Here is a 16,395-nt window from a genome sequence, read left to right as displayed (position 1 = left end):
CTGCACTTAGACTAAGAATGTGCACCTAGAAATGCAGAAATATGTCCTATTAACAGTTAGACTTACATCACTCCTCTGAAGCTGGTTGACTTTGGCCTGCATCATGATCGGGTGGTCATCGATAGAAGTGAAGGGGATTGTGTCTGGGTGTTGTCTGTATTTCCTCTGTAGGAAGCAAGTAAATGACCTTAGTAATGAGTAACTACAAAACACAATATGTGATATATTCTACCAACTGTTTTTAATGTCAAGAGGACATTTCAGAAATCAGAAAAAACTTTATTGATCCCTGGGAGGAAATTGCTTTGTTACAGTTGCTGCTGTATAAGAATAGAAATAGAAATAAGTTAGTCTGTAAATTTAAAAAAAGGATTAAAAAAGCATGCTACGCTAAATATACAACAGCATAAATTACAAATGCAAGTCTTAAGATAGATTGAAATATGGAATACATTTGAATTAAAAAGAGATTTGTACACATATGTAACAACAGTGTGACAAACTGAATTATTGCACATGATTTGTGAAGAGGGGAAAGAGTGTACAGAGAGATTGAAGGGATGCTGCTGCACACACACCTCACTGAGGATCTCAGCAGCTTTCTTATTCCTTTCCACGTCCAAGGAGCCCAAGGGGACCCATGGGGTACCCTTGGTACAAGCGTTGTATTCAGATTTGTAATCATTCTGCAATGCAGAAAAAAATGGTGTTACTGAACATATAAATATCCTGTAACAACTTAGCAACTATACGTCGATTTTTATGAGGATTAACACCAAAAACCAAAGTGTCAGCAATAAGATGGTGTAGTCAGTCTATTCTTACGTCACTCTGGATGATGTTGGCTTTCTTGGCCAAGTCCAACAGCACAGTGTCTGGGGGAAGGAAGAAGTTGGTGCTGATGCTCCTATACCCAGCCATGCTGGCGATTCCCTGGGACTTTTTGGCCAAGGTGACTGACATCATATCAAGTGGTGTATGGTACTTGGTCTTGATCTTTTCATAGTCCTTTTTATATTCACGCTGTGGAGATATCAGCAAGAGATTGTCCAAGAGTGTCCTCTGATCTCAGCTAAATTACTATTAAAAGAAATGTAAGTGATTTAGTAATACAGCAAGCTGATGACTTACGTCACTCTGGATTTTGGCAACATGAACAGAGTGCAAGATCTTGGGATCATCATTGATGCTGAGGGCTCCAACCATCTGCCCCTTGTTCTTCTCATACTCCTTCTTATATTTAACCTGCAAAGAAGAGCAAATGGTGATCAAATACAAAGCAAGCAAGAAATACTCAAATCTTAATAGCTGATAATGTAGCATACTCACATCACTGGCAATGTTTGTGTGAGCACGGGCGGCAAGGATTGGGATAGCGTCGCCCCTGACCTCAAACTTTTTGGCTTTAGTTTTCTCCCAATCATACTTATAACAGTTCTGCAAGAAGAGAATCGGTCCATTCAGAAAATAAATATCATCTGATCAGTGGTGGAATGTAACTTATGTACATTTACTGTTATGATGAAATGGTGATACTTTTGTACTTTTACAGTTTTTAATTGCAGGACTTTTACTTGTAGTTGAGTAATTTCACAGTGTGGTATTCTTACTTTTACTTATGTAAGATATCTGAATTCTTTTTCCACCACTGCTTGTGACAGCAATTCAATAGCTGTGATATTTGAAAATTACGTTTTTTACTTACATCACTGAGATTGAAAGCGTTAACTCTGGACTGGATGAAGAAGGGATAGTCTGGGGGCAGAGTATTCTTGAACTTTGTGTCTTCGTACTTTGCTTTGTAGTTCAGCTGCAAAAAGAAGAAAAGTGAGATAATTATCCTTTCTACATATGGTATTGTACAGTAGTTTCCAGAAGTTAAAGTAATTTGATTTCCTGCCACTGGAGGGCAGCAGCGTATTAGCCGGACTCCATCCAAGACACATTGAGTGTCCCTTTCCCTGCCTCCCCAGCCCCTCTCTGATCACAGGGTTTATTCTGGGCCAACTGAATGCTTGTTGCTATTTATACTACAGAGAGATGGCTCTCCAGTTTCCATGGTGCCCACAGAAAGACAGCTGGGCTACGTGGATGATTGGGCACATTTTAAGGTGATCTGCATATCGAGGAGAATATGATCTTGAGCATTAGCTAAAGATTGTAGCAATTTCAGTCATAGACAATATATAGTTAAAAAATGATGTTCCCTACAAACTATCTGTACTATTTCTATGACTTATGTGAATATACTGTAAGCATATTTTAAATTAAAGATGCACAGTTCTTAATAATATTTTGTACTAAAAGGAGGCGGTCCATGTAGTCATACGTACATCACTTAGCTGTTTTGCGTTGATGGCGGCTTGAACCTGAACTGGAGAATCCACCACTTGTGTAAATTTCACTGTGTCTGGATGTTGCCGGTATTTCTTCTGCAAACCATAAGATAGATACATACATTCAAGTATACCAAAGTAAACCAGCAGAACTGTGTAATGTGTTTTATTAGCCAGTAATACTCACATCACTACACTGGAGAAGTTTCTTCGTAGCTTCATATTCAGGCGTAAGTGTTTGAGGGTAGAAGCATCTTGTCTTAATATCTTCATATTCAGATTTATAAAGTTGCTGCAAGATAAAATATAAAAATTGTGAAGAAAGACATATAACACATTTGTACATCCATAGTTTGATTTTGAAAAATTACAATGCACACAGATTTACCTGGCTCTTCATTTCCTCAACTTTCTGGCAATGAAGCATGTAGACGTCTTCATAGCTGCCGATGTAGTGGCCCTTCACCTCATTGTCATACTTATCTTTGTAGTGTGTCTTAAGAAATAAATCAATAATTGTAATATACAATGATATAATCAGTTAATTAAAGTATGTTAATCTCTTATATTATTCTTACATCAGTGAACTTTTTAAGTACAGAGTCCATCTGAAACTTGGGCGTGTCACAGTAGTTGATGCTGAAACCCTTCGATTTCTCATAGCTGGCCTTATATACTTTCTGCAAAGAAGACATAAAACAAATGATGAACAACAACAAAAACAATTACATATAAATTATGATCAGTTACTCAAATAAGCAAACACTCAAAAAATCATCATCAGGGAAATTGAAGTTAGCTTCTATAGCTGCCGTAAGCTCCGTCATTGCCTGTCTGTTGTTAATAAATAAATGGAGGAATATTTACTTTAGAAAACTAAATGAGGTTGAGAGATCAATTATTATTAGTTGGAAGAGCTGCACAAAACCCAAATTAAAATCAGATTAAAAAGAATAAACCCATCACTCCACTCTTGCCCTTGCTTCCTGCATCTTCTTGAATTAATGTTAATTAAATCAAGTCCTTCTTCATGTATACAAAGCTCTCAATGGCTAAGAACCGGCCTTAATCACAGATTCCTGTCATCTTATATTCCTTCACAAGCCCTTAGATGCTCTAATGCCGGTCTTCTAAAGACACAAAACTCCACCAAAATGGTAACTGAAGATGCATTTTTTTTTTACTATGCTCCCAAACTGTGAAACAGTCTACCTCAAAGATGTTACAGAAGGTGATGAAAAATTTAAATGGCAATTAAAAATAAATTTTTAACTGAGCCTTTTCTGAGCACAACTTCTCACAATGTGCACACAATGAAATGTAAATCTTTTTAATCTATTAAATAACTTGCTTCCTCTTCAATGATAAGCTATTTATCTGTTTCATTTAATGTGTTTCCTGATTTATTCTTGCATCTCAAAGTGCTCCATGACTTGTATAAAATGTATAATACAAATAAAGTTTATTATTATTATTATTATTATTATTATTATTAATGAATATAAATATGTGACATATGTTCACTTGGTACACACAGGGAATGTCAAACTCACTGGCTATCTGCAAACAGCGTGTCAGTAAGACTGTTAACTTGATTCAATTAACTTAACTAACTCACTGTGTGCAAGTGACTTCATGATGGTTTAATTAGCACCACTAATATGACAATCCACTTAAAGGAATTTCATGTCAGACACTTTAAATAACACCCACGACCACCTCAATGATTTCAGCAGTCATCTCACTTTTTAACCGTCTGAGAATAACTGTCAAATTCAAACCAGCAAAATCTCTGTCTATGCAGGAAATTTCAAGTTGTATAGTGCTACTGTATAGCTTCTAGGGCTTTATCAATCTATTATGTATCATAGAACCAGCTGTGACTGAAAATGTCTTTCTATGTGGTGTTTTTCAGACACCTACATCACTGAGGATGGTGCCGGCATATCTGAGCTGTCGGAGGAGCGGATTGTCTGTGGCGGGGAGCGTGTTGTAGTCAGCCTGCGCTTTATTCTTCTCGTATTCCTTCTTGTATTGGACCTGAAAAACAGAAAACATTGATAAGAGTGTGAGTAAGAATAAAGTGTGTCCGTGAGGTTTATTCACACTGACTCATAAAAAATGACGTTAGTCTTCGGTCATATGGAGAAAAGAGATGTGTGTCTTAAAAATGACGCATGTTTGCATTGTGCGTGAACATGTGGGCGGAGGTATACAGTAGCTAAAATGCCTTTTTTCTCACAGTATGATATGTGGTTACAGAGGACTAGTGAAACTACACACACCGAATGCAGATCTTTCAGTCATGTGTGGGCACAATATTGTGTGTCCCTGCGTCAGAGTGGACTCAGTACGTTGACTCACACTCTGCTCTGAGACACGGGTCAACTCGCTGTCGTGTCTTCCACATGAGATAGGACCTATAAAAATACCCCGATACCTTTGTGTGTGTGTGTGTGTGTGTGTGTGTGTGTGTGTGTGTGTGTGTGTGTGTGTGTGCGCGTGTGTCTGTGTGTGTGTGTGTGTGTGTTTTTGTGTGGTCTTACCTCACTAGCAGCAATACGAGCCTTCTTGTTTGTGTCATAAACGGGCGTGTCTGTTTGCATGTAATAAATTTGGTCTTTCTCATTCTCAAATTTCTGCGTGTATCTTCTCTGAAAACAGAAAGGGATCAACAATTAGATACAGACAGAAAAGACAACAACAAATCCGTAAAACATGCACCTCAGGTTGAAGTGAGCTCTTACTTGGCTTAGGTTCTCCATCGCCACCCTGGCCGTGGCCACGTCGAAATATGGCGTCTCGCACCATTGACCCTTCACATTTTTATTGTAATCTTCCTTGTATTTAAGCTGTGGAAAATAAAAGAAACATTAAAGGAATGTTGCTGCACAGCATGTGGAAAATACAGACACTTCTTCTTATCTTATGAGAAATGTTAATATTCTGTTTGATGAAACACTTTGGGAATGACTGGAATCCATGTAACTTCAAACTATTGTTGGCCTCTCCCTTTGCAGCTTAGTGTGGACAGTAACACCAGAGAGCAGGTGGCATGTTTTTCCTAGGATTGGTTGGGGGTTGGTTGGCACTAAGGGCCCTGTTTCCATGTGCAGATGGGGAACAAATTAAAGGTAAAAACCAGTGGTGTAAAAAGTATTCAGATCTTTTACTTAAGTAAAAATATTAATACCACAATGCAGAATTACTCCACTACAAGTAAAATGACTGCATTCAAAACTTACTTCAGTAAAAGTATCAGCAAAATGTGCTTAAAGTACAAAAGTAAAAGTACTCATTATGCAGAGTGGACCCACTCAGATTGGTTTATATATTCTAAATATATTATTGGATTATTTGCATTGATGCATTTATGTAAGCAACATGTTCATTTGTAAAGGTAGGGCTCATTTTAACTACTTAATATACGTTTATAAGGTTTAATTTAAAAGTATGTTTTTATGTTATATCTTGACCTAAAAGTTATATCTTGACCTAAAAGTAAATGTAGTGAAGTCGAAGTATAAAGTTACATAAAATGGAAACTCAAGTAAAGTACAGGTACCTCAGAATTGTACCTAAGTACAGTACTTGGGTAAATGTACTTAGTTACATTCCACCACTGGTAAAAAAAAAAATGTTAAAAGTGTTGAGAACCATCAAATATAGATTATTCTGTGCACCAGGACTTACTGAATCCTGTGATGAAAATTACATAAATAAACAGCTATGGCCTTTACATTCATCAGATAAACCAAAATGTGAGACGGTAAAAAATATCGATAAAATCCTGCTAATCCTCATTTCTTTAAGATATTACCAAATTATACACTTTTTTTAATCTTCAAACCTATTTATTGATGTCTTTATTAGTCTGTGATGCCCTTTGTTATGTCTCAATATAATTAGTTTTCAACTGAGGTTCCTTTAACTTGTCACCCATCTGTAATGGCACTTTCTCCTATGTACGATCATTCATAGGGAGAGAGCGTATGAAAACATGTCTCATATTTTAAACACCTACATATTTACTTGTCCACCTCTATCTATCTATTTGTGTTTCCTGTATTTATGTCATACAACATGTCTGACAGCCAGTTTAAAACCGTCCTGCTTACATCACTGCGCTGCTTGTCCACTCTTCTGGCCAGCTCCACTTCAGGAGGATCAGCCAGGGAGGTGTACTTAGCCTTGCGCTGATCATGACCCTTCTTGTAGACAATCTGCAGGAGGTCAAACACAGCGGGAGTTAAAATTTACTGAGGTGGTTGATTCTTCAACATCAATAGCTGACCTCAGTGACCACAGTCTGCCTCGCACAGATCGTATCTGCATTGACTGATGGCTTTCCTACATCAGCAGAAAAGGTTACGCATTATTGTGTTCTAGAAGAAGGGGGGTAGGGCAGGTGGGGGCACAAACAACCATTTTAATTGCCTGCAATGTGAGTGGAAATTGCTACCTGTGATAGTTCTGACTAAGCACAAACAAATGGCCCCTGAAAGGCAAAAAAAACAACGATATAAAGGTAGAGAAAATGTGTGGTTAATGCTGAACAGCAACATGCCAGCAAATTCAGAGAGAAATTAACAGCTTGGGGTGAATTAAGGCACAGTTACCAATTTTTACAGATTTAACTTTTTTTTTTAAATCATAGACATGGTTTCATATCAGAACGAAACCAAAAATCGATTTAAAAAAAATAAATAAATAACACCAAAAAATGCCCCAAAAAACACAAAATAGTATGCTGATCATGGTTATAATATGGAATGTCCAGAATATATATATTTAAAAAAAACATAATATAGTATGTCAAAGTAATAAAACATTCTCATGGTATATTAGGATCACAAAAAGCTCTTCCTTAATAAAATAAATAAAACAAATTCCCTTAATTAAAAAAAGTAAAAATATGGTCAAACTATAATTCCAACATCTGAGTATCATCTGTGTATAATTTGTGTGAAAGTGGATTTTCATTTACTGCAGTTGAAAACAGGGTGTTGTCTGTAAACTCACATCACTGAGGGTCTCCTGAGCCTTGGCCACCCTGCGAAGCTCGGGGCTGTCGCTGTATGGGTAGTACATGGTCTTCTCCTCGTCCCAGGCCTCCGTGTAAAGTTTCTGAACAAGGTGTTAAGCTATTATTTACCCAATCCAAACCAAATATTTAAAAATACATTAATTATATTAAATAATACATTAGATGTTCTACTAAAGCCAGCAAAATTCCCTTATTTTTACATAAAATACAGCACTTTAATGCCACATTGTGCTTACTTTGCTGTAGTTAGCAGCATTCTTCACAGCAAGAACGAGCTCAGGAGCATCAGGAGGCAGCAGGTACCGGTCCTTAGTCTCATCCCACTTCTGTCTATACAGAACCTATAAGAGATAAGCAGCATCATGTGTGTCAAACATTCAAATTATTATTTTTTTTAATAATATATAGGTATTAGTTCAAGTAACTTACCTTGCTGATCAGATCAGACACACGCTTGACATGGGTGACTTCTCTGGCCTCTCCATCATACAAGCTTGTTGTACGAGCCTTATTTCCCTCCATGCGGTATTTAACCTGAAAACGATACATGCAATTACTTATTATTCATGAGTTTGAGAAATTTAGTTTCCGTTTCTTATCTTCGTCTTTTACTCACCTTACTTTTGCCAAAACAGACAATCACAATAGCTTCATTTAAGTAATTTTACTTTCACAAATTAGATTAAAACCAGCACTCTTCCATTCCAATATCCTAACAACCCTCCTATCTCCACAGTCCTCTGTGGTACCTCGCTAAGCTGCTCCTGGGCCTTCCTGATGCGAATCATCTCAGGAGAATCAGTGACGATTCCAGGAGGCTTTCCTCTGGACAGGTCATAAGCTTGCCGGTACTTGTTCTGTCAAGAAGAGTACAATAGTCTTGAGTTAACTAAAGAGATATAACTTAAATACAGTATTTTCAGTATTGATTTTGACACTAAAAACCTAAACATGTTCTTACGTGGCTGTACTGCTCCAGCATCTTCTGGCTGTGAGCCAGGTATGGAGTCATGAACTTGGAAGTATCCACCTTGACCTTCTTCCTAACTTTCCTGGTGGGCAAGCCGGACTGGACAAAGGACAGATGGAAATACAGTTAACATCCCAACTGACAATAGGGGCCACTATTTCCTTCATAAACAGGAAACATACTAGCCAGGAAGTAACACTTTATCCACTTACAACAGAGCGATCATCAAAGACGAGGACAAGGACTCAGTGACATGTTGAAAAAATCTAATTATTTCAGGTATAATGACACTGTAATGCAAATTCTTCTGATTAAATAATGATTGGATCTTGTCAAGGAGAAGAGAAAACTTCCCACTAAATTGATATTAATTTGTGCAAGTTTGCAGTATAGCTTTTACTCTAATGACTCACCTTCAATTATTGAAGTGATTCAAGTCAAGGCTTAAAGGGATATGAATTAATCATTAAAGGATCTACATGGAACTCAGGCCGTTAGGATAATGACAAGATCACATACTGAGATAATACTGGATGAAGGGTGACTGAAGGATGAACAAAACCAACACAAGTGCACGGTTGTTAAGTGCTGAATATACAGAAACATGTACAGTATCTATGGGTACTGCACTGCATGCAATGCCAGGCTCAGCAACATGTATACATGAGGGTTTACAGTTTTTTATCTCTTGAATAACATGAAGCATTTAAATTCACAAAAAGCAGCCGTTTCTTCTTAAAGTGCATGATTGGCAAAAAAAATAAAAATACTGAAAAAGAGATTTTATTACTTTGTACTAAATGTTTAGGGTTTTACAGTAACAATCTTAAAGATTTTCATTTAAATAAATGCATTTTAAGTCGTTATCTGTCATAGAATGATTTATAAATAATGTCCTGCTGATGAAAGTCCTTTGTCTTTTTAGCATTATGAACTTGCAACATTCCCAGGAAAAATCAGAAGAGGCGTACAGTTAGAGACGTGTTTTTCCAAACGCAACAGACTCCATCTTTAACTTGTGTGTGACGTGTGACGTTGTTATTTTCGGTCTCTGGGTTGTAGCTACAGATTACTATGGGTACAGAAAGGCTGTTTTCATTCACTGCTCATATTTATATCGATGAAAAGTTACGTTTGGATGTACGAAGCTGCTTCTAAAGAGGAAGTCAGGTGATGTCGCATAAATAGAGATAAAGTCTAGATAGGAAAGAGGTTGGGGCAGACGGATTTCACCTAGGACAACGGCTGTTCATGTCTGTTGTCCAGAAAATGCAGAAAAAATCAAAGCAACAGAACTACATGGTTTAATATGGGTTTTTATTTTTATTTTTTTAACATGTTTTTCTCTTGTGGTTCTTATTGTAACTTGTCCCTTTTACAGTCCCGTGCATCAAGTAGGTTTCCTTTAACTTATTTATTGACTTAATTTATTTGTTGTCTGTTATATGTATGGAAGCTGTAAATGAATCGCCCTCTTTGGGACAAATAAAGTCTGATTCTGATTCTGTTGGGTTCAGTTCAAGAAAATATCATGTTTCTGTTAAATTACAGTTTAGGCAACAAAATGACTCAATTATATTTAGGAAAAGATTGTGATTTTGTTACATAACTTATGTTGATTAAGTAAAGCTATGTACCAAATGTAGTTATTTTATAATAATTTGGTCGTTTTGTTGCCTGAACCATACTTATTTTAACAGAAACATGATATTTTCCTAAACCCAACGAAGCAGTTTTTTGCCTTCAGAGGCTCTGCACTACAGGGGCTTGCACAGGCGCAATTGTCAATTGTGTTGTTGGACATTCAATGAATAACGCACAAAACATGTGCATAATATATATTATGATGCTAATACAGAACAACTGTATGAGGATAGGTTGCAACGGATCTTTCAAAAACAAGCGAAAATGAGATCCAAAAACACACCTATAATTACTGAATATCGCCATATGTGCAGACAAAGAGGAAAAAAAAGTATATCTTCGAGATTGTAATTTTAGTAAAAAGATCAAGGATGCTACACTTTCAATAATATCCAGAAGGTTAAGTATCCAAACAGGCATGCAGACATGTAGGGGATGCACCACTGACAAGACTAAGGAAAGGTATCCTGTACAGTTTGAACTGTTGTCCCTTGGGAGGAGGTGCTTTACCTGCAAGAGCTGAGAACTCTTGTGCTCAGTGAACGTCGTTGTTGTTCTTATCTGCTCAACATATTACAAATATAGGACATTCTCTGGGGTTTCAAAACTGCCAGAACAAGTTATGGGAGAAACAGCACAGTATTTCTTTTTGGATTGAGGGTGATTTTTCCACAGCTCTGGTACTCATTAATTACTGATATTAACACTTCCAGTATGACAAGTTGGAAATTACTCATCTACGCTGCATCACATTAGTGACTGTTTTGTCAAAAAGTCCATAGATTGCATAAAAAATGTGTCTTTGTCCTGATCTGAAATAACCTGATTCCTCAAATTCACTCAAATAGAGTAACTGAGAGAAAGCTAGGATCCAATGAGGTGACTAAACTATAATTATGACTGCAGTTAAGTTAAGCCTGCACTGTATAGAGGACAGAGACGCATTAATATCTTCTGTCATGTGAGCCTTTAACTCTTTAGCCAAGTCTATAAACACCAAACACGCACATGGTAATAATTCTATTTCTATTTATTTCATAGACCATTGTTCCCGTTATCACTTGCTCACACACTGTTTAGACCACTTTATAATCTCCATGTCTGATCACACACAGCGCTCATGGGTTTAGAGGACTTATTCACCCAATTAACAAAAAATAATTTTCTCACTGGTGCACTGCCATGCACATAGGTCATTTTAAAAAGTTTAGGGATATATGTTTCTGAGTTTTCAGACTTCACTCCAATAAAGTGAATACAGGTAAAATTTTGTATATTCTGTAAAAAAAAAAAAAAAAAGATATTCCAGAAAGTTATCATTTTACAGGGTTTTTCTTGTTGTTGTTGTTTTTTTGTTTTTTTACATTAACTGCAGTACCTGCAGTTATCAAATTGTTGACAGTTGTTTCTGAGGATTATCCACAGTAACAGATATGCTGTTTCTGGAAAGAGATGTTGCTGTTGAATATTTTTAATATTTTTTCAGCACTGTGAGCAACACATATTGAACCTTATTCACCACTTTTGTACTGTTGTGGAGGCAAATCTGGGGTTATAATCAAATGTTTCTGCATGGCTAGATGCCACTTCAAGTAAGAGAGAAAACAGGTTTTTCTGTAATTTGAGAAAAACATCTATTTAGGGGTGAAAAAGTTATTTTTCAGTCAGGCCTGCTAACCCTCAGACTACAGTAAGTGACAGCATTCCCACACACAGCATACTGTTCCATGAATAGCCCGTCTAATTTACAGCCTGCCTGAATTACACTTCCCTCTACTCAGGAAGCATCTCAGTGCAACATTTACAGTCAAGTAAGGTTGAACGTTTTGAGACTGGTGGCTTTGGAAGCTAACCAATAACGCCTCAAATCTACCAAGAAATCTAGAAATAACCAGAGCTGCGAGAAAGAACATCTCAATCATTTTTATCAACATTTGTAAGAGGCTTCAATATCTGAATCTATCAGACAGGAGAGAACCATAGGTGTGAATGAAACACTCCACCACCACATTACACGTCTTTACAAAATCAATGCAGGAAGAACCTCTCCGCCACCCGACAGGCAGTTTTTCCATCACCTCTGCTAAGCGAATTTCTCGCACTGTGACGTTAACACGTTCCAGGCTACCAGAGTGTGATTTACAGCACAGTGGCTCGTCTCATTTGCCCCTCTCTCTCTTTCTCTCTTTACGTCTCCCTCCACTGCATCTCTCTGCCAATGTGCCGTAGAAGTCCACTTCTAAATTTGTCTGAATGCCAGACAGAGAACCCTGCGCTCCACCCCTGAATGACCTGAGGAGTTTGGTCATTTTAAGTTAATATAAAAACAAATATGACTTAAAACTTTAAAAGTAAAAAAAAAATACACTTATTAAAAATTCTAAGTTCTTGTGAAGGTACTGTGTATTTATAAACTATGTTTATATTGTCAAATATGAATTCAACAGCACTATGTTTCTCCCCATTCTGTAGATTAAATAAGAAGCCGTCTTACATTTTCCTCAAAAACAATGCAACTTTTCTCCACAGTGTAGATGAAAGTGCTAGTGAAATCAGAGTGTATTGACCTCCTCTGTATCCATTTGTTCCACCTCCCAAAAGATTTACATCTTTGCAGTAAAGATGGTAAATCTATTTGACACAGTTGATATGTTATATGAGAGTTGAATGACAACTGATTGCTTGGTGTGATTAAAGTAATATTGACAATCATTCAGACTCCCCTATAAGATATCAGCAATATTAAGTATGAATGAACAAATACAAGGCAAACTTTAATCCTATTTCACCAGGAAATATGGGATTAAGGTGTTAGCCTTCTGCTTTCACTCTTCCATTGGACACTGACAGGGAGACCTTCAGATAAACAGTAATTCCTACATAAAATAATCTATAAATGCTGCATGATAACAACCTGGAATATGAGGTTAAAACACATAATCTTGAGACACATATGACTGGAGATTGGTTATAACCACCAAATGATATTATTAGTGTGCAATGTGATTTTAACAGGTAATTTTAAACAATATGGTAACTTCCAGAAACTGGCATGCTCTTAAATGGAATGTGATCAAATTTTGCTCTATATACACAGGGATGATATCATTGTAATCTATGGTACTATTACAGCATTGCAAAATATGTTTATCAATAGGTTAGATATGCTGGAGATCTGAAGGAATCTGTTGAAATAAATAACATTATCTTTTAAATTACAGTCATGTAACGGCTACATCACTAAATTCAATTTATTATATACAGGATTGCATATTAACTACAAGACAATGGCTTCTTATAGTTATCTTTATAGGACAACAGAAAGTCACAATAAAATATTCTACTTTCAGTTTGAAATAGTTTTGATTTATAGCCGGTTGTTAAAGGTAATCTGGGACATGAAAGCCATCAGAAGGTGTCCTTCTGAAACAGGATCCACATGGATCAACTGTTCACTGCCCTAACTTTTCAAACTGGATCTGCATATTCCACAAATAACCTCAATCTACAGCATGAAATGAAATTCTGACCTAGGTTTTAATCACATTTGGGGTGGAAACAACAAAAACTAATAAAGTATATCAATGAAAGTAAGGAAAAAATCAATCTTGCAATTTATGATCGAATGCTGTTAATAACAGTAGACTTCCACTTACCTCGTCCACAGTCTCCTCCTCCTCCTCATATTCCTCATATTCCTCATATTCCTCCACAATTTCCGTCATTTTGGGACGGATTTAGAGGTTCTAAGCAAAACACAGACAACAATTATCATTATTCAAATTCTCAATGAACAAGATTTGACCCCATAAACTAATAAAATGGGGAAGCATTCAACAAAACAGTACAGCTGTAAATGTATTATCTGCAGCATCAAATCTGAAATTCAGACAGCTTAATATACTGGGGGTTAGACAAGAGATCAAGAGGACAACTGCACCAGTGATATTTTAGGATGCTGCCAGTCATCCACTATTGGACCCGATTACCCTATTTAAAAATAGGAATAATAAACAGCAAATGCATGCTATAAAAACAAACATATTGATAATAAACCATAATAAAGTGCATGCCATACCAGCGAAAGATTTTCTGACAGTAAGGAAGCCTCACTTGCCATCCACTAGGGTCTCAAACTGATAGTCCAACTTTGTGATTTGCCCCAAATCCTAAACAAAGTAACAAAAACGTGTGAAACACCTCACAAACTAGGCAACAAGTGTAAAATCAGCAATTACACAGGGAGAATTGCAGATTAGGAAGGTGAGACACTAAGTGCATTATAACAGGCCTTTAAATGTGCGACAGCCACCCCTCCTCCCTCACTTGCCACAACACAGCTCAAAAAACTGTGCCTCCTGGCTGAAGGTTGGCGACAGCTGCCCAACAGTGCTTCAGCTATTTGACATGTAAGCTAATGCCACAGCCTGATTGGTTGACTCTGTTTAGCAGACGGTGGGGCAATGCCTTCTGAGGCTGCAGGTTAAATATAGGATGGCATACTAAGTACCTTTTTTAGCACTTGATTGCCCTGTCTTTAAACCAAAATGTAATTTTCTCTGTAAAATAACAAGAGATATAGATGAAACTGTTGAGACAGGATGACAAAATAGCCCAAACAGGTGTAGAGATTTCAGAGAGGAGACATAATGGCGTGACTGCTGCTGAAATTTCAGATACATCCAAAGGTAGGTAGGCCTGGTCTGATCTTGCTTGCAGATCTGGATTGTTTGGTAATTCCTTCAAAGTGCAGCAGAGCCTTGACTTCCCTCAGTCATCCTCCTGGATCCAGGTGGCAGCAGAAATGGAAATAACGGAGGTCCTTGCAAATGGAAAGCCATGCAAGGTGTAGAAGACGTGGAAATATGTGCTTTTTTCTCCTTTTCTTGCTTACCAGTTAAATCAAAGTTTAATGGTCTCCCAAGCCGCCAAAGCCTCTCCAGCTTCCCTCCAGAGAAACGCTGGGCAACAGCACACAGCTGCGATTTCTACCCAGGTTATCATGTGGCCAACACAGCCAATGACAGGCCGGTGCTCTCAGATTTCAAAATCTAAATATACCTAAGTGATCCGTTCAGAAAAGAGCACCTGTTGAGGCCAATGCATCAGCGGTACAGTTATGAGGAAGGCACAGGGGCACGGGTGATGGGGGGTCTCAAGAAAACAAGGGTAAACCCTAATTACAACAGAATCCCTCTGAGTGAACGGGTGTGTTGGTTCTGCTGACATCGGTTTTTAAAAAATGTTTCAAAGTCGATCTGACCACGGGTAAAGATATGAGCAGGAGTCTTTGAGCAGCAGGGCTAGCTGAAGGTCCAACAGGGCTGAGTGCCAGATCTGTTGAGGTCATCTGTTAGCTGACCCTGATCTGGCTAGGTCCTCTCAGGAACCAGGTCAACATTAAACTGAGGTGCTTTCAGACAGAAAACAAAAAAACAAAACAAGACATTCCTTCATACAAATAAACCACAAATTAACAGCAACTAGTATTCCCATTGTGACTGTACCTGAACAAATAAAGTCTGATAAATCACCGACGCCACTTTGATTACAGACAAAGGCTGTAAATTAAAAATGAGTCACACTGAGCAAGGTTGACATTTGCTTTGGAACGAAGATTGAGGACATCTGACATGATACATTTAGACACTGATGATGTATTGGTGTTTGTTAAGTTTTTAGTTTCAAAGTGGTAATGCAGATTAAATTCAACCTTGTTCCTTTGTATATGTAATATGGTAACATGTAATCTAACTGTTGATTATTGCAAAGGGGGCAATTATCTTAATCTTTTCAGTAAAAAGCTTACATGTAAGAAAAACATTCATTGTGTTGCTTTTTGTTGTGCAAGATTATAGTTTATTTTGCAACATTTCCAGACAATGCGGGCCAGCAGAGCCCTTTGGCACCTTCAAGGACAAGATGGCTTACAGAAATCTGTCTCTACATGCTGAGTCTGTCTATGTAGTATATATTGTTCCTAATTTTATATTTCTAATTCTTTAAAAGTATAAATACTTTTTCAAATTTCTTCTTGCTTAAATTGGTAATACTTTTATATATTTTGTTCATACTGCTTGTTTCTATTTATTATTATTAAATTGATGCTGCTTTCTATTTCAGTCTATTTCTATAAACTTTTTACTGCTGTTACACTAGAAATATCCCCGCCATGGGACTAATAACGGATTATCTTATTTTATCTCGTATGATTCAGACAGGTTGCATTCATTTGGCAGAAAGCACTCAGATTTTGAGGGTTATTTTTAAAGAGGAATCCCCTTCGGTGCTGCAAATTCAACAATATTTTCCTAGTGAAACTAGAAAAGGATTCTAACTTAACTGTACAGTCTGAATCTTGTTTACCAGCCATGGAAATGCTGTGACATTAGAATTTT

The 16,395-nt window shown here is 37.2% G+C and overlaps 1 protein-coding gene across 1 annotated transcript in view; it reads right to left on the bottom strand.

Moving 5' to 3' along the window:
* Positions 1-14,162, bottom strand: part of neb (nebulin) — a 75,490-nt gene extending 61,328 nt beyond the window's left edge. The window contains exons 1-22 of the mRNA XM_059342836.1: positions 14,076-14,162; positions 13,654-13,743; positions 10,508-10,558; positions 8,345-8,452; positions 8,133-8,240; positions 7,813-7,917; positions 7,620-7,724; positions 7,359-7,463; positions 6,455-6,559; positions 5,084-5,188; positions 4,883-4,990; positions 4,260-4,376; positions 2,915-3,016; positions 2,725-2,832; positions 2,524-2,628; positions 2,334-2,432; positions 1,706-1,810; positions 1,330-1,437; positions 1,132-1,245; positions 826-1,023; positions 579-686; positions 67-165 (exon numbers count right to left, since the gene is read on the bottom strand). Coding sequence (XP_059198819.1) covers positions 67-165; positions 579-686; positions 826-1,023; positions 1,132-1,245; positions 1,330-1,437; positions 1,706-1,810; positions 2,334-2,432; positions 2,524-2,628; positions 2,725-2,832; positions 2,915-3,016; positions 4,260-4,376; positions 4,883-4,990; positions 5,084-5,188; positions 6,455-6,559; positions 7,359-7,463; positions 7,620-7,724; positions 7,813-7,917; positions 8,133-8,240; positions 8,345-8,452; positions 10,508-10,558; positions 13,654-13,722 — 2,232 coding nt within the window. The 5' untranslated portion in view covers positions 13,723-13,743; positions 14,076-14,162. The remainder of the gene's footprint in view (positions 1-66; positions 166-578; positions 687-825; positions 1,024-1,131; positions 1,246-1,329; positions 1,438-1,705; positions 1,811-2,333; positions 2,433-2,523; positions 2,629-2,724; positions 2,833-2,914; positions 3,017-4,259; positions 4,377-4,882; positions 4,991-5,083; positions 5,189-6,454; positions 6,560-7,358; positions 7,464-7,619; positions 7,725-7,812; positions 7,918-8,132; positions 8,241-8,344; positions 8,453-10,507; positions 10,559-13,653; positions 13,744-14,075) is intronic.
* Between the last annotated feature and the right edge of the window lie 2,233 nt (positions 14,163-16,395).

Source organism: Centropristis striata, chromosome 10 (assembly GCF_030273125.1).
Source record: "Centropristis striata isolate RG_2023a ecotype Rhode Island chromosome 10, C.striata_1.0, whole genome shotgun sequence".
NCBI lineage: Eukaryota > Metazoa > Chordata > Actinopteri > Perciformes > Serranidae > Centropristis > Centropristis striata.
The sequence above is the reverse complement of the archived record's forward strand: the minus strand, read 5'-3'. Positions and strand labels throughout refer to the sequence as shown.